The sequence below is a fragment of the Vitis vinifera genome, chromosome 14, assembly GCF_030704535.1.
Source record: "Vitis vinifera cultivar Pinot Noir 40024 chromosome 14, ASM3070453v1".
Classification (NCBI taxonomy): domain Eukaryota; kingdom Viridiplantae; phylum Streptophyta; class Magnoliopsida; order Vitales; family Vitaceae; genus Vitis; species Vitis vinifera.
The window spans coordinates 24,383,604-24,403,576 of NC_081818.1; the positions used below are offsets into that span (position 1 = coordinate 24,383,604).

The 19,973-nt window shown below is 38.3% G+C and overlaps 4 protein-coding genes across 9 annotated transcripts; 1 reads left to right on the forward strand and 3 right to left on the reverse strand.

Annotated features, from left to right (window-relative positions):
- Positions 1-115: 115 nt before the first annotated feature.
- Positions 116-1,354, reverse strand: LOC100259969 (heavy metal-associated isoprenylated plant protein 32). The gene is made up of 3 exons (XM_010662338.3): positions 1,260-1,354; positions 1,057-1,135; positions 116-961 (listed from the first exon to the last, which is right to left on the reverse strand). The coding sequence occupies exons 1-3, from the start codon at positions 1,281-1,283 to the stop codon at positions 297-299; spliced, it is 768 nt and encodes a 255-aa protein (XP_010660640.1). The 5' UTR covers positions 1,284-1,354; the 3' UTR covers positions 116-296.
- A 2,349-nt stretch (positions 1,355-3,703) lies between these two features.
- LOC100246378 (glyceraldehyde-3-phosphate dehydrogenase A, chloroplastic) lies at positions 3,704-6,306 on the forward strand. Its single transcript, XM_002278316.5, has 5 exons — positions 3,704-4,124; positions 4,223-4,339; positions 4,908-5,215; positions 5,311-5,555; positions 5,643-6,306. Exons 1-5 carry the CDS (start codon positions 4,083-4,085, stop codon positions 6,143-6,145), a joined length of 1,215 nt encoding a protein of 404 aa, XP_002278352.1. The 5' UTR covers positions 3,704-4,082; the 3' UTR covers positions 6,146-6,306.
- A 292-nt stretch (positions 6,307-6,598) lies between these two features.
- Positions 6,599-13,413, reverse strand: LOC100251519 (OVARIAN TUMOR DOMAIN-containing deubiquitinating enzyme 12). Of its 3 annotated transcripts, none has more exons than XM_002278285.4 (10): positions 13,352-13,413; positions 12,607-12,781; positions 11,434-11,507; positions 10,450-10,504; positions 10,301-10,375; positions 8,710-8,783; positions 8,512-8,560; positions 7,525-7,609; positions 6,939-6,995; positions 6,599-6,839 (listed from the first exon to the last, which is right to left on the reverse strand). In XM_002278285.4, the coding sequence occupies exons 2-10, from the start codon at positions 12,769-12,771 to the stop codon at positions 6,793-6,795; spliced, it is 681 nt and encodes a 226-aa protein (XP_002278321.1). In that variant the 5' UTR covers positions 12,772-12,781; positions 13,352-13,413; the 3' UTR covers positions 6,599-6,792. The 3 variants fall into 3 exon arrangements, with proteins under 3 accessions (XP_002278321.1, XP_019080548.1, XP_010660641.1); XM_019225003.2 differs by having other exon boundaries at positions 13,278-13,364; XM_010662339.3 differs by lacking the exon at positions 13,352-13,413 and adding an exon at positions 12,945-13,330.
- Positions 13,414-13,939: 526 nt separating this feature from the next.
- Positions 13,940-19,625, reverse strand: LOC100265170 (uncharacterized). 4 transcript variants are annotated; one of them, XM_002276459.4, is made up of 7 exons: positions 19,415-19,625; positions 18,884-19,332; positions 18,415-18,600; positions 17,914-18,021; positions 17,141-17,344; positions 15,147-17,056; positions 13,940-14,665 (listed from the first exon to the last, which is right to left on the reverse strand). In XM_002276459.4, exons 1-7 carry the CDS (start codon positions 19,488-19,490, stop codon positions 14,098-14,100), a joined length of 3,501 nt encoding a protein of 1,166 aa, XP_002276495.1. In that variant the 5' UTR covers positions 19,491-19,625; the 3' UTR covers positions 13,940-14,097. The 4 variants fall into 4 exon arrangements, with proteins under 4 accessions (XP_002276495.1, XP_010660643.1, XP_019080745.1 ...); XM_010662341.3 differs by lacking the exon at positions 19,415-19,625 and having other exon boundaries at positions 18,884-18,938; positions 19,058-19,217; XM_019225200.2 differs by lacking the exon at positions 19,415-19,625 and having other exon boundaries at positions 18,884-18,942; positions 19,058-19,164.
- Between the last annotated feature and the right edge of the window lie 348 nt (positions 19,626-19,973).

Genomic DNA, 19,973 nt, shown 5'->3' on the forward strand with positions numbered 1-19,973 from the left:
ATCTACCAACAAAATGTATGCCACGTAGAGATGGCTGAAATCTTGCTTCCTCTCTCTCTCTCTCTCTCTCTCTCCAAGGTTGTCTCTATTGCCATTGAAAAGTGCAAGTCTAGTAGGTTCCACAACCATATCATTCTGAAGAAATAATGGAAAAACAAGCCAATGACCATTGAGAAAGAGGAAGTCATTTATAGACTACAAAAATTACCCTAAAACTGACTCTGGAATCATACTAGAAAAACCCATTAGGTGGAACAGCTCCTTCCCAAGTGACACTGGGTGGCCATTTGGGGCTCTCACATCACACAACACCCCACAGTATTCTCAACACTGAAGTAATCCCCGACGTGTGCTACTGGAGTCTGGAGTGGCGGCTGAGATACCGACCTTTCCAAGTTGTACAGTCCCTGGCTGCAACAGGTTGGAACAAGAGTAGGAGCTGGAGCTGTGTATGAGTGTATTGCATAATAGGGCAAGGTGATAGCGCATGGCTCCACCATACAACAGTGCTGTGTGCAAGACCTGATATTACCTGTCTCATGCAACATACTTGGATGCATGGTGAAATTTACTTGGGGAGGCAGAGGAGAGTTCTCACTCTTAGTCAGTTTGAGACTAGTACTATTAGTATTGTCACAGCTGTTGGACTCCTTCTGTTCCTTCTTTGAATCCTTGTTCTCACCTCCATCCCCACCCTTTGAGCTTTCTTTACTTTTTTCATTGGCAGTGGCGGATGAGTCGGAGCATTTTGCCTCCTCACACCCGGATTTTGATTTTTCTTTCTCTTTTGCCAAGGCCGTGTCCGTTTCCTTGTTTTGTTTTCCGGCGTTTTGATTACCACTGCTCCATATTTCTGCTTGCTTTCCACACCTTTGTAGCTTCTTTATTAGAATTTTAGGATCCACATTCCCCACAACTGTAACTTTAGGCTGCAAAGGGTCGATTTCGGTCTTCAGAACACCTGATGCGTAGAGTCATCAGAATCAGCAGCAGAAAAAAGAGCTCTAGTTACATGAAATGAAGAGTTGACAAGGCAGTGGGCGCTTCTTTCATTACCTTCAATACTCTGTAACACCTTCTTAACCTTCCTCTTGCAACCATCACAACAGTTGACAGTAACCTTCAATTCGACCTTCTGGAATAAAGGCAATGCAACTTGGGTTTAGACCAACCATAGGTGAAAACACAAGCAGAAGAAAAACAAAGGAAAAGCAGTGAGACATTTGAGAAACGAAGGCATGTCAGTGGCTTCAGCACACCTTTAAATCAACTTCCTTTGCCATGTCCCCTCACTCCTCAGTTTTGTCTGATGGAGGTGAGAAGGTGGGAAGTAGGAAAAAAGCCTAAGAGGAAAGCTCTGACTGCAACTACCAGTGGGGTGCCTGGCCTTCATTTATATACACCCCAAGAAAAGTGTACGAGGTGGGGACATTAATAGTATAGTGAAGCTTGCTTAATGGCCTTTCCTTTTCGACATTATACTATATTATATATTGGTTTTGATATTGTTCCAACTCAAAAGCACTAGCTCCAGCTTTCTCCTCAAGCAAAAATATGCAGCTTCATCCTTGTATGAATGTTCTCAAATGTGATCCCCTCCCCTTTTTCTGCAACACCCCATGTAACAATTTCTCAAGTGGCATGGTTATACCTTAAGCTGCATCCAACATTACCATGCTCCTTGTCTGCTTCTTTTCCGGCAAATCAAGATAGCCGAAAAGGATTCTCTCCCAGCTACCATCAAGTGGAGGGTAAGCTACCGATTAACTTAAAAACTTGAGTTGTTAGAGATAACGGGTGAATTCCCAAGTACCATCAAGTGGATGTCAAGCTACCAATTAACTTAAAAACTTAAGTCGTTAGATAACGGGTGAACAGTATATATTAAATAATTTCATCATTATCAAGGAAACTTGGCTCATGGGAAATAAAAGACATTTGTTGGGAGATGGTAGCTTGCTTACATTGTACCGTACAAGTATTGCAATAAATTTGAATGAATAGTTGTTAACTTTATTTGAAAAATAAAAAATATAAAAGAAAAACAATCAACTCATTCTGTGTAGTGGTCCTTTCTTTAGCTCCCTTTTGCTTATTTTGTTTGATGGAGGACTGTGCAAAGACAACAGGGATCCCAATATTCGGTCTATTTACAACTATACTTGTGACTATAATTAAAGGACTTAAGACTTGAGTGGTTTCTTTTGATTATAAAAAGTGGTTTTACCATCAAACAAACACCTCTTGTTTGGGAGGTAAGAAAAAAACTTGCACTGCCCATATTAGTAACCAGGAAGAGAGAATGAGAGCCATCCACGTGGGGTTGATTGGCATATCCTTTCTAGTACAAAGACAAAAGCAGAGACGCAGTCTTAAGTTCATTCTTCCAAATGGTGAATAAATTAATATGATTTGAGCCCTCAATTGATTCCATATTGTTAAGCACCGGACGTGGTATGCCCTCTAAAACTTGAGTGGTGGCTTTGAATCATATCAATGTATGAAATTGTATGTATGGCCCTGTAGGAGTAACAAAGTGTCTTGGGAAACATAGATTGCTGATTAGCCTCCAGTGAACTGATATTGTTCGATTTGTCCTTCTGGGTTGCACGTATCTGTCCTACACACCTCTTCTTTTAAAGATACTTAGCTTCCTAACTCACTTTTCTTATTGTTTATCTGGGACTACCTAGGTTTCAACTAACTTAACCCTCCGAATATTCCCCTTTGTCCCGGACGCCAATTTACCAACTGGGTGTGTGTGTTTTGGCTTAGGGGTGATATCCGTCAATCATACTCAAGTAACCAATCTCTTCTTCTTCTTCTTCTTCTTCTTTCTTTCTTTCTTTTTCCATTTTTTTCTTTTCTTTTTGTGAGTGGACCAGCTAATGAAGAGAGGCCCCGAGAGAACGATGGTTGAAAAATTGAAACCTTAGGATGAGTGAACCTTGAAATAAGTGCGTTCTCCGATATGGGTCAAATTTCATTGTGTGCCTTCGGATGATCAAGTCCCGAAATGAATACAAATAAATATGACGTCATATGACATAAAGAGGATAATCAATTGTTTTTCAGATGAGATGACTAAGTCCATCCTAACAAAGTATGACTAATAAGTGATACGGATGTATTGCATGGAGACATTATTCTTGTGATCTAAGAAAGGTGTGGGCTTGCTTCTGGCCTTTCCTTAACCTTATTGATAGTATGGGGATTGGGAGCTTGTTAGTCACTTAGTACTGTAGTCATCTCTCTTTCCTATCCCTTTCTGTTGTTGATGAGTTTTGGTATATTTGTGGGTACATGGATTGCCACCCTTTTTCTCTTGCTTATTACCCAAATTTACCTATCAAAAAATTCTAGTCAAGTGAAATGGTCTTTAAGCTCAGTGAAGACCATATGGTAGACAGTCTAAGATAGTGGAGGGGGCGGAAAAGTAGATGGGCTGGCAGGCTATGACTGTCGAAAGAAGATTAGTTACAAACTCCAATTTTTTTCCTACTGTAAGCGAATCCCTTTTCCCAAAATTCGAATAAGGGAGATAAAGGATCCAACAAAGATGTTGAAAATCGTCGCCGCCGATAATATGGCCTTGTGAATGTGGGGGGTGGGGGCAAGTGACCCAAAAGCCCCATGTGAGGTCAAATAAAGGCAGACCACAATTGATTCCATCAGTTCCATCAGATTCATCCACACCCCTTTTAAATCTCATCTCTTGAGAGCATAACCATACATTCTCATTTTTATTTCATGTAAATTTGTAGGGAAGTTGTTGGCATTCACACATTGAAGAAGGCCCACTTGGAAAATCAGGCTGAGGCCCAAGGGCCATAAACTGGCCGTTGGGTGGTAAGAGGAGAGGCAGACAATGGAACTTGGAAGGGTGGGGGGGTGACACAACCACAGCCATTCATTGGATGTGAGGCTATCCATAATCTCATCATCTCTTTCTTTTAGCCATCCCAATTAACCACCACCACTACCACTACCACCTCCTCTACTATTTCAAATTTAGAAGCTTTGTGAAGGGGATTTCCCAACTGCTTTGCCACTCCTTTTGCTACTATACTGCTTCTTTCCAAATGGCCTCGGCTACTCTCTCTGTAGCCAAACCATCTCTTCAGGTTCCTGCATGCTTACTACTCTTCTTACTACTCTTTTTTTATCTTTTTGTTCTCTTTGTAGTAGTACTTGTGACATAATGATACTCTACTTTGTTCAGGCGAATGGGAAGGGATTTGCAGAATTCTCAGGACTCCGCAACTCCTCAGCTTGCCTTTCCTTCAACAGGAAAACCTCTGATGATTTTCTTTCAGTCGTCGCCTTCCAGACTTCTGCTGTGAGTTCTTTCCTTTGCTTTCTTTGGCTCTGATGCTTCTTAGGAGAAGAGAGATGCATGCTATCTGTGTTGTTATTGTTATTGTTATATGAACTTATGTTGGATGATTGAAAAGCAATTCCCTCTATTTATTGAGACTATTTAAAGACAAAAATGATAGAGCCCAAAATGAACCCGATTTCTCAAATTGGAATATAAAGGACTTTGGCCATGAATGTAGCAATCACTGAACCAGACTTAATGGAAGATGGGGCCTTCACTGAATTGTAATTGTCCTGCTCATGTTCTTTTTCAGAAACTTATCCATACATTTAGTGTTTAGTGGTGTCCATTTTATCAGGGTGTGAATGATAATGTGTGTACCTGCATTGAGTAATACTACTGAACAGACACACATGGTATTGATGATTCTAATTTTGTGAAATCAAAGATGGAACCCATGAAGCATTTCTCATATGATTTCAGTGAACATTGGTATACTATGTTATGTTGGGCACTTGGAAATATGTATAATGTTGCTTCTTGTGTTGGGGGTGGCACTTGTGAGTTATGAATTATGATTGTGAAGGTGGGAAGCAACAGCGGGGGATACAGAAAAGGAGTAACAGAAGCAAAGCTAAAGGTTGCCATAAATGGATTTGGGAGGATTGGGAGGAACTTCTTGAGGTGCTGGCATGGCAGGAAGGACTCCCCCTTGGATGTCATTGTCGTCAATGACACAGGAGGTGTCAAGCAGGCTTCCCATCTCCTCAAGTATGACTCCATCCTTGGCACCTTTGAGGCGGATGTCAAGGCAGTCGGCGATGATGCCATCTCTGTGGATGGCAAGGTCATCAAGATCGTCTCCAGCCGCAACCCTCTTGACCTCCCATGGGGGTAACTAATACTAATCACCCATCAAGTTTTTTGGATCGAATGGACTAATTAGCATTCACATTCATAATGGTGATGGCTTTTGTTACATGGTCCAGGGACTTGGACATTGATCTAGTGATAGAAGGGACAGGGGTGTTTGTGGACAGAGATGGTGCAGGCAAGCACATCCAGGCAGGGGCCAAGAAGGTGCTCATCACTGCCCCAGGAAAGGGTGACATCCCAACCTATGTCGTCGGCGTCAATGCAGACGAATACAATCATGATGAGTCCATCATCAGCAATGCTTCCTGCACAACCAACTGCCTTGCCCCCTTCGTCAAGGTCCTCGACCAGAAGTTCGGTAATTTTACATACCCCTTTCGTCTGTTTGTCACCATGGTCTTCCCTCCATCGCTTTGAATGATGGGAGCTTAAAAATTCATGGCAGGAATCATCAAGGGCACCATGACAACAACTCATTCCTACACTGGGGACCAGAGGCTCCTTGACGCCAGCCACCGTGACCTTAGACGTGCGAGAGCTGCAGCTCTCAACATTGTGCCAACATCCACGGGAGCAGCAAAGGCAGTGGCCCTTGTCCTCCCAACTCTCAAAGGCAAGCTCAATGGCATTGCCCTGCGTGTGCCCACCCCAAATGTGTCGGTTGTGGACCTTGTTGTTCAGGTGTCCAAGAAGACCTTTGCAGAGGAGGTGAATGCTGGTTTCAGGGACAGTGCTGAGAAGGAGCTCCAAGGGATTCTCTCTGTGTGTGATGAGCCCCTGGTTTCAGTTGACTTCAGGTGCTCTGATGTGTCCTCGACCGTGGACTCATCACTGACCATGGTTATGGGAGATGACATGGTTAAGGTGATAGCTTGGTATGACAATGAATGGGGTTACTCTCAAAGGGTTGTGGATTTGGCTGATATTGTGGCTAACAAATGGAAATGATGAGCGGATTTGGGAGTAGTGGCTTCATCAGCATTGGGGTTTTTCCTTTTTTCTCATTCCTGTTCTAATTTTCGCGTTTCTATTTTTGCCAAGAAGTTCTGATGAGAATGTGAAACATCTTCTCTTGTATGTTATTATGCAATAAGAATTCAGTTCTATCATTGAGAGGTGCGTGTGCCTCTACACTTTCCTCCTTTCAATTCAGTAGTGTTGAATTTGTGGAAAAAATTCGGATTGCCATCCCAAATCAAATTCAATTAGGGTTAGCTTTCTTTTTTTCTTTTTCTCAAAATCAACCCAAATTGCAAAGAGGGTTGCCAAGCCCACCCAAGATATGAGTTTGGTTTGGGTTGAATGTGCCCAAGTTATACCCTAGTTTATACCAACTATTTTCCTTCAGATGGCTGGGGGACAGATCAAGTTAGCTTCACTTAATCAAAGACATCAATCATGTTAAAGAATAAAATGTAATATTTAATAGATTTCAACATCAGTACTTTTCATTTTGTTCTGTCATCCAATCTGAATATCTATAATACATGAACTTTATCAGGAAAATAACAAAATGAAACCATCTAAGGAAAATATGCACATTATAAAAATTTTCAAAGGCTCCTTAATGCTGTCCAAAAATCATTAATCTGCCTCTAGAACAACCAGTGTTTCTTCCTTGGCTTCTGCCGAATTGGAGCATCTGCACAAAGAAAACATAGACACGTTTTAAAATCATTGACACCACATAGACCTTTTGAGGCTCGCACCCACATTAATTAGAGTTCAGTATGATACGAACCTTTGATTTCATATAGTGAATTGTAATGTACCTCAGACCAGAAACTCAACCACAGCTCTATATCAAGAAAACAGGAAGGTGTAAGAATACAAGTTCATAGGGACTACAGAAGTATGCTTCTCAGATAAGTTAAACTATCTTGAAGATGGAGACTAGTCCCACAACCCCCAGCGCTTATAGATTATAAGATTGTGCCTGATCTGAGTGACTAAAATCCAAGTACATAAAAATCCTAACTAGAGGTGCATGTTGATAAGACAGACGGGCTTAGGAACATGATGGGGTGCAAATTTGGCAGGTTTTTTCTTCCATGTAAGTTAAATGGATGCCAAGAGTTGAATACATCTTGCACAAGGAGCTTACTGGGAAGAAAGAGGATTACTACGATATAAAAATTCAACATTATCTTGTGACTGACCCAACTTCAGAGAGAAAAAATGCAGGAAGGAGAAAACAAGCTAGATTTATTTGGCAAAATTGGGGCCTATTTTGTGTGTGTGTGTGAGAGAGAGAGAGAGAGAGAGAGAGATTCTATTTTGTAAACTTTAACATGGGGGGAGGGGAAAATAATTTTTTACTGTCTTACCTCGTTTGGGTGCCTGGTATTGAGGGATTATTTCAATAAAACAGGTGTCTCTGAATGAAGTCAAGAGACATATCTTTGCTGCAAACTGCATATAAATGGATCCAAATTATTAGCCCACGAAGTATCAGAAATGACATAATAAACTAGAATGATGATAGATAAATGAAGCTAAAGAGGTACCAGCAAAATAATTTAAGAAAAAAATAAAGAAATTCAACAAAATGTATATTTCCTCCATGCAAAAAAGCACATATCTAACACTAGCTGCATTGACATCAGCATCATCTTCCACTTGCAAGAGGAAACTATTTTTAAATCATGTATAGCTTTTTTCATCTCTTTCTTCATAGGAAAAAATGGAATATCTAGGTTGGTTGACAAAAATGTTTTAAAATTTTATTTCATGGTACCATAGATTGTAAAAAATCTGGCAAAACCCATATGGTGCTGTGATGCAAATGTAATAATATAACATTTCACGCATTCCACAGATAGCATTCTATCACTGAAGCAATTGAATTATATACTTCCTAGCAATATGCTGCTCAAAAGAACTTTGCAGCAAGGAAAATCCTAATTATCTTAAAACCAATACAAATTTCAAAGTCAAGCATGGAGTTAAGAAAATCCAGAAGCAATATAGATATTGAATCAACTAGAACATGAAGTCCTCTATAAAATGAAAATCAGTTTAAAGTTCATTCAACAAGGCCTACAACTATCTCAGTTGTTCATGCCGGAGCAAGCATGAAGTTAGGAAATCAACTATAATAAGAAGCCATGTATAAAAAGAAAAGCATTTTAAAGTTCATTCAAGAATACCTACAGCTACCTAGGTTGACCAAAATGAATTCATGCCAGAGTAATTTTGCTAAAGCAATGAACACAACATTCTCCCAAATATCACAGTGATCAATAAACAGAGAGAGAGAGAGAGAGAGAGAGAGAGAGAGAAAGAGGGAGGGAGGGAGGTAGGGAGTACCATACCCTATCAGCTGCAGCTTGTAAGGTAATATGGTCACCCCATTCACCAGACCTGCATCAGGCAGAAAGTTAGAGGCACAAACAGAAATCTCCTGTACCAGCACATAGATGAAACACTTCTAAACCTTGATGTAAATGCATCAACTGTTGTATGGTGCATTAAAATGATGAAAGCAAAAACCCCAAGAAACGTTATCCTACTTTGCCATCTTCTTGTAATAGCGCTTGTACTTCATTGGGACATAGCCTTCATACAGAGATCGGTAGTCCTTTAGCTGCCACAGGAAAATTTAATACAACATAAACAGTTGAGTTAGCATTTTTCACCTGTATTTAATAAATAACAAACAAAAGAAAATTTTTGTAGGACTGGTTATAACAATAGTGACTATCATCTTAAGGACTAATGAAGTAGGTCAATTCAACTCATCAGTCTTTCAACTATTAGCAGTCATGTCCATGAATCTTCATTGATCATTCTAACCCAACGGACATGCATCAGATTCCCGTTGCAATAAGATTACACTTGGTTCGGGGATGAAGGCATTTCAATTTCAATTTCATTTTAGGACACCAACATCAATATATTCCTTTTAAGAATGCATGTGCCCATGCATCCATCCACATATATACATTAAGTGAAGTAAAAATTTTAAGGTATTTGAATAAAAGTTAAAAATTTTAGATACTATGTATAACTTCATGATCTGAGTTCTCGACTACTCAGCGGATGTTCCATAGCAATTTATAACTTCAATCATGTACTTCCTGACTCAAACATAATCTCAGTCCTTTGACTTACAAACACATGTTTATCCACACTATTTTTTTCTAAGCCAAAATATATATTTTGGTATGGCTTTAGTATTTCTTCACCAAATACCAAAATAAAGTCACCATTTCATTTAAACTAGGACAAAAAAGGGAGGCAGAATAATGAACTGTTTAATTTAGTCAAACTAACTACCCTTTCGCCCTCTTTCTCCAAACACTACACTAAATGATGAACTGTTGAAACAGGAAGGTGATGACAGAAGTTGTGATAGTGAAAAAGTTTGTTCAAGATGGCTTGATTGTAGCAATAGCAATGATGTTGGATTCATGAATGTGGTGATGCTAGTTTTTATGGCTTTTTAAGGACAGTTATGGGTCATCCTAGGTGTTGGTGGTGATGGTGAAGGCCACAAGATGGAGGCAACACCAGGTTGTTAATATATATATGGGATGAAAAATCAACAGAAGGAAGGATAAGCTATCCTTAAAGAAAGATACATGAAGAATATTGTTGGGCTTTATCTGGACAGAATTTTTTGATAGGCAAACAAAATTGTATTAACAGTGCCAAATCACAAAAAAAGGCAAAAGTACATGGGACAGACTTCATTTGGACAATAAAATCCTTGCTAATATATAGAGGGGATGAAATGATTCATTAATAAATTAATCAAGAAAAAAGAAGGATGCACTATTCTTCAAAAAAGGATAAAAAGAAGAGACATGAAGAACACTGGTGGGCTTATTTCGACAGCTTGTTAACATTGTTCTCTCCTGTCCTTACTAATATATATACAAGGATTTGAAGTCAACATCTGCAACCTTGAGAGTTATAAATTTCTTTCTCCTAGCTAAAATCCAGTGCTTGAATTTAGAGTGAAATTTCATCAGGACTCTCCACCCATGACAGAAGATTTAGAACTAGGGGCCCCAAATCTAATCTCCAACCCCAACATTAAGAACCAAATGTACCTCAGTCTCCAAGACAAATTTCTGATCATTTCAAAGGCGCTCTTACCTGTTTCACAATTTCTTTGCGAACATGCTTGTGATATTCAGGTGACTTGTACATCTGGTCTGAGAGTGCACGAAACTGCAGATAAAGGGGAAAAAATCAATATACCTCTTGAAGGTAGTATTTCCAAATTGCTTCAGAACCACACAAACCTGACAATTTCCATCTCCAGAGACCTTCACTTCATATAACCTGTAAACATTTAGCCTGGGAGAAAACGATGAGATAAATTTATTCAGCCCAGTTGGAGCAACAAACACACATATCCATATTAAAAAATTTTGGCATGGTTTTAATGAAACAACCCAATTGAGTAACACTGTTTTAAAGGAAAAAACATGAGGCAAAGTTTGAAGACCTTGAAAAGTTTGAGGCAGATGCCTTCATATTAGGTTCAGGCTGACTCAAAGAGATAGATTAATTCCTTAACTTATCCAAAATTGAATAGCAAATAGAAAACATAAGCAGAACATTTCCAAGGTCTCTATATGAACAAATTGTAGCAAGGGAATGATGAACTTCAAATTTGTATGGAAAAAGCTTAAGTCAAAGTTTCAGCATCTCCAGTTTGAAAAGTAAATTGAGAGGTTACATAGAAGCTGACTATCTATTCGCTTTTGAAATGAGATCCTCCATGTTTAGAGCCATTCCTGATATGATAACTCTCTCCTTAAGGCAGTTCAAACATGGGCATGGTGATCAACAAAAACACCAATAAAGAGAAGCGGCTTGATTGAAGTCAAAGGTGCTTCAAAGCAAGAGATGAGAACCAAAAGAGCTTGGGCAGAGGAAGTGAAGAAATGCATTTTCATTGTTGTGATTACAATTATAATTGATATTATTTTTCTAGCCATTCCAAAAAAGTAAATAAATAAATACAAACACACTGAGCAGTCATATCAGTATATTTTGGAAGAAAAGCTAAATTTTCAGATTGCCTCAATACTTCAAATATTGTTTCAAAACTTAATAATTAGTCTTCTACATTTCTTATTTTTCAATTTTCCTAATTTCAATCTTTTACTCACGTTTCCCAGAAAAGAAAATTGTAAAAAAAAAATTATTTGATACTTCTTAGGAAATTCACCCACGAAGAAATTTCTAGGGAGCACTACGACTATCAAATATAGACATACCTTTGCTGCAATCGTTGGTGATCCAAACTTGCATCACTCAAGTTAGGGATATAGAAATTTATCCGCGGGACATGCTGAAATTTCAAGAAGTCAATTCTAGAAGAAATCACAAGAGTTTCTTTCAGTGACAAACAGGAAATTCAGATAAATAAAACCATATAAAAATCAACAAACTAAAATATTTAGTATGCAATGATCATAAAAGTCAATCACAAGATAATGGATGACATAATATCATTAAAACTCTCTTGAAATAAGCATACACTTATTGTCCCAACATTGAAGTAATGCAGAAGAATAAGAAGACAAATGTGCAAACAAGGCCAAGAAGTCTTATGCACCAAGGATACAAGCTTTCTTCATTTAAAAGAGAATAATAATAAAAAAATTTAGACATTGCACAAATTTTGAGATTACTTGGACAAGTCTTAAAAGACATTATATCATCCTCTTCATTCACAAACATATGTTATATGTGTGAAAGCAGAAACCCACCACCTAAGGGCCCCCAAACAACAACCCCACCCCACACACGCACACACACCTTTTGAGCAGAAACTTTTTTTCAGTATATAACACAAAAGGTGACATTGTCACTCCCCTGAACCTACTCCAACAATGGGATCCTTAACCAGAGAGGTGCAGCTGCCATAACAATTCAACCGATGATAGTATATATATATATACAAGTGTGCAATATAATAAAAACAATCAAATCGTTGTTGAATGCCATGCAAAAGTGGAAATCGGCACCGATGCAAGAGTCAAATATTGACATGAGTTCCACATGCAAAGTTCATACATGAAGATAGAGTGGGATGAATACTTGCAAGACATGTTTGTATATCATGGTTATCGTATTAACGTAGCATTGCATAAGGATATGGTCATCTTGTATTCTCCTATAATTCAATAAATGAACCAGTGCCTGTATATTCTGGGGGCATCCACCAACTTCAGAAAAAAATTTCCTAAACAGATGGCGAATTGGTGGAACCCATCCATCCATCCATCCATCAAAACATGACAGTTCAACCAAATGTCTAGCAGTGGAGACATGTTCAAGTTTAGTGCTCAAACAAATCATACTTAAATATCCCCAGAGGCATTGAATAAAAAAGGTTGATCTAACTCCATGAATTAAAGAAGATCAAGAATGACCAAGAATCTTACACGAACAGGTTCCAGACTGGCAAGGCGTCTACCAACTGCACCATCTAACTTAGCAAACTCTTCCGACAGTACAACAGCAATCATTCGGTCATCTTCCAAATCCTGCTGACTGCTTAAGGAAGTTGAGCTTGAACATTCACCCACGCTCTGCATTCCGTTGGTCATGACTCGTAACCTGAGTAACAACAGACAACATGTTCACACAATAACCACAAAAGGTCAACAACAACCACCATCTTTGGATGACACCGACATTAAAAAACTCTACCATCCCACAAACAAGAACCCATAAATAATCAACAGGATAGCCTCTTTCCTAGTTCATATGATCAAAATACCATATTTCAGCCCAATCAACCATAAGCAACGAAGCCAATGATGTATTCCAGAACCACATCAACCCCTCAATCCCCCAATCAAATGGGGGCCTATATCTTGATACCAAAAGCTCAGAAACATAGAGGAAGCCGAGATCTTCTCAAGGATCTCACACATCCATCTGAGATTTAAGACACAACCAAAGCACAACTCCACAAAGAGGTGGCTCAGCTTGGCGTATCATACGAAATCGAATAAATTCAATTAATTGGTAGAAATAGAAAGTAGAAATCCTCCTATACACAATGGCCTAACAATCCAGAAAACGAAACCGATCCCACATCTGTATTTACCACTGAATGAATTCAAATCAGACGAATCAAACAAAAATGTACATCAAAAAAATGAGATGAGAGAGTCCGGTTACCTCCGATCACCGATCTCTACAAAGGGTGTAGAAGGAGAGAAAAGAAAAGGTGTTTTTTTTCTTTAATTATTTTTCTGCGTTGCGTATGGACTAATGGGTGATGGGTGGTTGAGACAATGGGCCCGTTTCTGCGAAGGAGAGAGACACAGAGTCCTGTGCTAAATATCCGGTTGGTTGTGCTGCTCTTCCCGCACCTCAAGACGCGTGTGTGTGCGCTTTTTCCCAAAAAATTCTTATTCAATCTTTCCAAATATTATCACTTTTAATTAAATTAATGAATACTCGAATGGTCATTACTTTTGTTTTTGTTTTCGTCATCAAAACCGCACCAAACCCTCTCTTATATGACTAAAAACGTGTTTAACGGTGATTTTAAAAAATATTTTTTAATTTTTTAATATTCAAAGAATAAAAATTTTATAATATTAAAAAAATTAAAAATGCTTTTTATATTATCTACCAAACGGACTCTTAGTCCTAATGATATTTGGCTAAATGACCCATGAATTAGCGTGGGTCTGACTTATTCGAAATTGTTGTAATTTTGGGACTTTTTCTTTTTCCTTTTTGGACAAAAATAAAAGACCATGTCAGAAATAGCTTCTATTTAAATGGACCACATAATCAGCAAGGTCACAACTTTTATTCCCACCCACATGGGCCACCAGCTGATCTGCAAAGATTTTGTACAACATGCTAATAATAGTAGTTGTTATGATAAATGTCCTTTCCTATTTTACATGGGCTTATTTTGTGGTGACAGGAGCATGCAGTGGATCAAGTAGGGTAAAGACAGGAGGAGCATTCAAGGGGAGAAGACTCCAGTAAGAACCCTGATCATCCACACAGCAGCTGTGCCATTTGATTTTGTAGGACCCCACTGGAAACCCAGATACATCAAGCAAGCAAGTTGAGAACCCTTGTCCTCTCTCGTTTGGTTCAAAACACACAAATGCTTTCACTACACCACCATCGCCATTGTCGACACTTCTAAGCTTTGCATTGGTAGTCTTTCCGTCCTCTGTCACATGCTGGAATAGACTTTCGTTCAAATCAATCATGTCGTCGATTTCCCAGGAATGGTATCCCGACTGCATCCGTTGTTTGTTTTCTTCGATTGGTTTGGGTGTGCCGAAGGATGCTTTACAATATAGAATGCAGTACAACTTGGTCAGTTGAATTGGGCGATCTGGTGGCACATTCTTCAGTTGAAGGCAAAGATTTAGTGATAGGTGGAAGCCTGGTAAGATAGATATTCCATCTGGACTCCTGGTGTCTGTACTGGAAGCAAAGAGCTCTGAACCAACACACTGCCTGAAATTTGATGAAGTCGAACATTAGACATAGTACTTAAAATGAAAAACAGAATTACAGCAGTGGAAAGGGAAGAAATCTAAAATAACAACCAAGACCTTGAATCTATGGTCCAGATTCTTTGATGTTGAAGAATTTTCAAGGGAAAAGATTACATTATTCCCTAAGTAGTGAAAAAGGTGGCTGATTGTACAAATTGAATAAAAGTAGATCATATTAGAGAGTTAGTTACAGCCATATTGATAGTGGAATTGGGCAACCTGCCCAGTCAACTTAAGCCAAAAGATTTAAAATGTGACAAACAGTTTTATCAATCACTGCCCAAGAGAGATGGATGCAGATAGTGGGCAATATGTTATAAGACAAGATAGCATTTAGCATTAGTTTCTTATCTAGTCCTACATAAGAATCGCAAACTAAAAACTACCTTGGTAATATGTAGGGAAACAAGGAGCCAATATTGGAGCATTCTTTAGCATACCTTATTTGAAAGAAGTATTTGGGAGTTTGGAAAGGGATGTGCATCCATTTTGTAACTACATCCAACAGACATTGCCAACCATCATTAGTAAGTTGGGATAGATCCTCCTCGTTATGCCCTTTATTTGCCTCATTTTGCAAGTGAACAACCCTGGTGACAGCATATCTACAAACTGTAAGAACATCTTTCACTCCACAACCAGAGCTCCATATTTGATTTCCAGACTGCAAGTGGCAACAGCTCTTGGGCTGTCCACTCGCCTTCAAAAGCAGGCACAGATTTGCAATCATCTCATGGTCCATATGCCACAGTCGCCCAATTAAATCTTGTATGAGCACCGAATGTGAAAATCTTCCCAAGCCTTCCAAACTGCAAGTTGTAACATTTTTATTTACGGGTATTTCTGGAAAATAAAGAGTGAATCCAGTAATAAAGGCCAGTATTGAACAACTTAGGGCGAGTGCTGAGATGATTTTTGAACTTTTGCTGTCCATCCCAATGAAGGATGTGGCCATTAAATCAAATTCTTGTGCTAACCTCTTCAACTGAAAAGAAACTTGACTGATTTGTTGGGAAAGTTGTGGATATTCAACCAGAATACTTCTCTTAACCTGTTCATTGGTAATTTTATCCTGGTTAAATGGAACAGTACCTAAAAGTTTAACTATATCCACCACTGCTGCTAAAACCTTCACTCTTAAAGCTAAGAACCATCTCTGAAAGCAAAAGGCTTGACCTGGTTTGACAATGGATTCTAGAGCTTCCAATGAAGAGCAAAGACTAGAATAAGCCTCAACAAGTTTCTCATAGCAGTTAGGTAAGTTGATGTTCCCAGCAGCATCTAGGGCAATTTCAACTGGATTGTCCTTGAAATGTATGGTAGAAACTTTCTTTGTCTGTAACCAATTGACTAAACTGGAGCCTTGTTTTGGTAAAAGTATCAGTTGTATTTTCTTTTCAGAATGAGAAAATTGAGCCAAGGATTTCAACCAGCAATGACAGGAATCAGACTGAACCTTCGTCATTAGCCGCTCAAATATAAAACTAGCAGTGAACCATGCTCCTTGGTGTGCTGCATATTTTCCAGCCTTGTAAGCATCCCAATAATCCATCCCTGCGAAGATCTTCTCTGCACACTCCAAGGCAAGGGTTTCATGCTCAATCAAGTGATCATCAAGAGTTACAAGCAAGTTTTCATTGTGATTATTAGTTTCCTTATTTTCATTCACCACAAAATCCCCAGCAATACAAGAATACAACAGAAGAGAGTAGATCATGTGTATATAGCAATCAAATAAGCTGCATCGATGCACGTGTTCAACCAGAAGCTTCACTTTATGAACTACTTCAGTAGTGATGGACCCAGTTTCCTTGAGATGCTCGAGGCAAGACACCACAAATCTGTAAACATAAATTGCAAGCTTAGACATGATGAACATGCTTGTTTTTCCTTTGGAGTCCACAATCTCATTAACTGACAAACTTGCTTTACTTGCAGACATGACTCCATCATGCATATTCACCAGATACTCTATAAATAAATGAATTTTATCTAGAGCTAGAACACCTAGGTCAGGATGCTCTTCAACCAGAAGAAGGAGAAGGCTGAACAAGCATTGACATTCTTTTTCCACTTCAGAATTAGTGCAACAAAGATCCAACATAGGCTTCACCAAGGAGGTAACCTGATCTATGACAAATGCAATGATCTGTGAGAGAAGAGGGGTTGAATCAGCTCCATCAGATCCAATTCTAATTCTTTCCCTAAGCTTGCCTGATATATCTACCAAAACACGGATGACTAATAATTGCTTCAATGTGATTGGAGACTTGGATGCATTATCAACGATTGTTAACAGCTTATCAAGTTCAAGTATGTCCCTGCCATTAGCTAAGGAATACAATGCAATCTGCAATTGACCAACATTAGTCAATAACTTCATCAGCATAACAAAACAATATTATAAATTTAACAATATGAGCTCAGGAAGGACCTTATGGAAAATACGTAGAGCTTGGCATTGCAAGTCTGATGGAAGTTCAGGATCATCTAACATGCTGAACAATATTTTGACTATATATGCACTAACAGGAAAATGACACATACTTCTTATGAAGATAAAATGCAAACATCTTATCGCCATAGCTTTCACATGCAAGGTTTTTTCTTGGGTAAGAAATGAGCAAAGTAAGTCTACCTGCATACAGAAGACAAAATAATAATATATTAATTAAAAGTAAAAATAAAAAAATAAACACTGATCCAGGACAAACAGGTATAATGGCTAATAAACTTTTTCTGAACTTATCCATACTGAAACCTTGAAATTCTTGAGAAGTACTGAAACAAAGATGTAATAGAAGTCTCTTTTTTTTTCTTTTCTTTTTTAGGCATTATGTTCAACCTGTCTGCAACCTGCACAGAGGCTTTGTTGATAGCTTTTTTGATCTGTGAAGGGCTGTGACACACAATCTAGACTATCAAGTCAACCAAGGCCCCTTTAATAATCCAGTTATGAACCATCATAATATCATAATATCATAATATTTTGTGACATAATAAACATTATACAAATGGCAGCCACTAACCTTTTTCTTTATTTATTTCAAATGAAAAACAGCAAGAATATTGGATACATTTTTACTACTTCAACAAGACTATTAGATGGAAACTTTCCACATTAAAAGGTGGCAGGTAGACAGTTCCCTCAGTCCATCAACTGAACTAGAGTATGCACACAAGTTCAACATAAAAGATTGGGAATACCTGTTCAGAAATCAGAAAGCTAAATATAGAAGCAAGTTTTGAGAGTGAAATCAGCATTGCAACCAAGAAATGCTCTTCTGAAGAGTCCATGAGCAGTTTTAAACCCACCTGCAATAAACTAATGGTGAGTATCACAATAGAACCCTATATATAAACAACAAATCTGTTATGTTTTAGAAATGCTATTGTGTATAAATATGCTTGAGAGACAGTGCATTTCTCTATGCTTAATGTATATTTCAGCAAACCAAAAGTTAGGATAGAGCTATTTTGAGCAATTCTTAAGAGCATGTCTCAAGAGTATCAACGCATTCATTAGAAAGTGATTTAATACAAAATAATATGCACGATCTTGTCCAAGCCCAAACTCTATCATGCTGTGTATGTAATACCATCATATCACATGACACTTGGATTAAAGCCCACAAATGTACTCCAGTTGCTAGAACAGTACCCTTCTCATGCAGAATTGAGTATGTATGTTCAGATGAGATGCAAAACCTTGTAAGCTCTATGTGCAAGTGAAGATGAACACCCCATTTTAGCAAAAACCCGCACTCCTGCTAACCTTACAGCTGACATCATTTGAGATGAAGACAACATGTTAACCAATATCTCCAAGATGACAGAAGCAAAGTCATCAGACAGCTCACAGAAACATGCTGCAGCATAAAAGGAGGCTCTCACCTACAGAAAACAAATCAAAATATCACAGGGTATTTCCACTTAATCAGAGTTCCACCCAGTTCTATCCACACAATGGTCTCAGTACATGGAGGAAAGCAACAAAACATTGGTTTACAAAAATGGAGAGGCGCAAAGATCACATGAAGATAAATTCATGAGGAGATTCTTATACATAATTAGAGTCTTGAGTACATCACTCATGGATGTAATGAAAAAGATAACCAAAGATAAGTTATGGGACGCAGGATGTTCACAAAATTTACCCATATTACACTGCCCTTACCTCCACAACATGACTGGAGACTAAACTCGAGAGAATGATGTATCGAATTTCAGCACTGTCTTTAGCGAAATCAGCCCAACAACCAAAAAGAACTAAAGTCAGTGCTCTGGATTGAACATCCCCGCTATCAAAAACAATCTTTACTCTACTCAGCAGTTGTGATTGGTTGTGTACCCTGTGTTTTGACAAAATCCCATAATTTTTTCCACCATTGTACTTGTTCTTGTTACGGCTCCTCAATGATAAGAAAACCCTGACAACAGAGTGCCTGACACTGTGGTCACCCACACGAAAAGCCTCAGCTAGTCGAAGAAGTATTGCGTTAGCAAACAGCCTATCCTCCCCTGGAACCAAGCCAAACATCTTATACACAGGCAAGGTTGGTTCCGGTTCTCTATTCCACTGCTCAAGTCTCTGTCCAATCTGTAATATGGCTTCAACAGGCCCACCTGAAACCCTTATTATTGTTAGTAGTCAAGAATACACATACAGAACAGAGCAGACTAGTGAAAGAAATTTAAGAAATCTAACCAGCAACTTTGGAGCGAAGTCCCTTTTCAAGATCAATGCTCCATTCCATGGCGCAGGCTGCTGAAATCCTCTCCATACTGCTGCTTCTTCTGCCTCCTACTCCCAATGGAATAAACCCTAGCTATCAAAATGCCATATTTTAGCTTTTCGGCTGCTGAATTTCACTGAATTCGCTTTCCTCCCTAGCATGAGGGAAACTTGAGTTCAATTCTTACACTATATACATATGAATGGTCTAAAAAAAATTATTATGAAAAACCCTAACAATAAAAATTAATATAGCTAATTAAAATATTTTAAAATCTTGGGCAAATCAAAATTATTGAATTTTTAATTTCTTTAAAATGCTGTATTCGATTTTTACTAATTTCTAAAATTAATAAATAATTTTTTTTTATTAAAGTTCTTAAATCATTTTAAACAAAATTTCTATTCAAAAGTTTCCGAATGACATCACACTCTTTGACTTCAAATGAATTGTAAGGAATGTTGTTAAAAAAAATTGTAATGACTACACGTTATATAGTGCTAAGAACTTTTCCCCATATTCGATATGGAA

Coding starts and splice junctions, on each gene's coding strand:
- LOC100251519 (XM_010662339.3), bottom strand. CDS start 13,003: ATGTGGTTCTGGAATACATCATTGGCTTCGTTGCTTATGGTTGATTGG. Junction 7,610..8,511: donor TACAAGCTGCAGCTGATAGG/GTATGGTACTCC, acceptor ATTTATATGCAG/TTTGCAGCAAAGATATGTCT. Junction 6,840..6,938: donor TTCACTATATGAAATCAAAG/GTTCGTATCATA, acceptor TTCTTTGTGCAG/ATGCTCCAATTCGGCAGAAG.
- LOC100246378 (XM_002278316.5), top strand. CDS start 4,083: ATGGCCTCGGCTACTCTCTCTGTAGCCAAACCATCTCTTCAG. Junction 4,125..4,222: donor TAGCCAAACCATCTCTTCAG/GTTCCTGCATGC, acceptor TACTTTGTTCAG/GCGAATGGGAAGGGATTTGC. Junction 5,216..5,310: donor CCTCTTGACCTCCCATGGGG/GTAACTAATACT, acceptor TACATGGTCCAG/GGACTTGGACATTGATCTAG.
- LOC100259969 (XM_010662338.3), bottom strand. CDS start 1,283: ATGGCAAAGGAAGTTGATTTAAAG. Junction 1,136..1,259: donor CAAAGGAAGTTGATTTAAAG/GTGTGCTGAAGC, acceptor CCTTTATTCCAG/AAGGTCGAATTGAAGGTTAC. Junction 962..1,056: donor GGTGTTACAGAGTATTGAAG/GTAATGAAAGAA, acceptor TCTACGCATCAG/GTGTTCTGAAGACCGAAATC.
- LOC100265170 (XM_002276459.4), bottom strand. CDS start 19,490: ATGGAGAGGATTTCAGCAGCCTGCGCCATGGAATGGAGCATTGATCTT. Junction 19,333..19,414: donor ACTTCGCTCCAAAGTTGCTG/GTTAGATTTCTT, acceptor TAAGGGTTTCAG/GTGGGCCTGTTGAAGCCATA. Junction 17,057..17,140: donor CTCTACGTATTTTCCATAAG/GTCCTTCCTGAG, acceptor GGTCAATTGCAG/ATTGCATTGTATTCCTTAGC.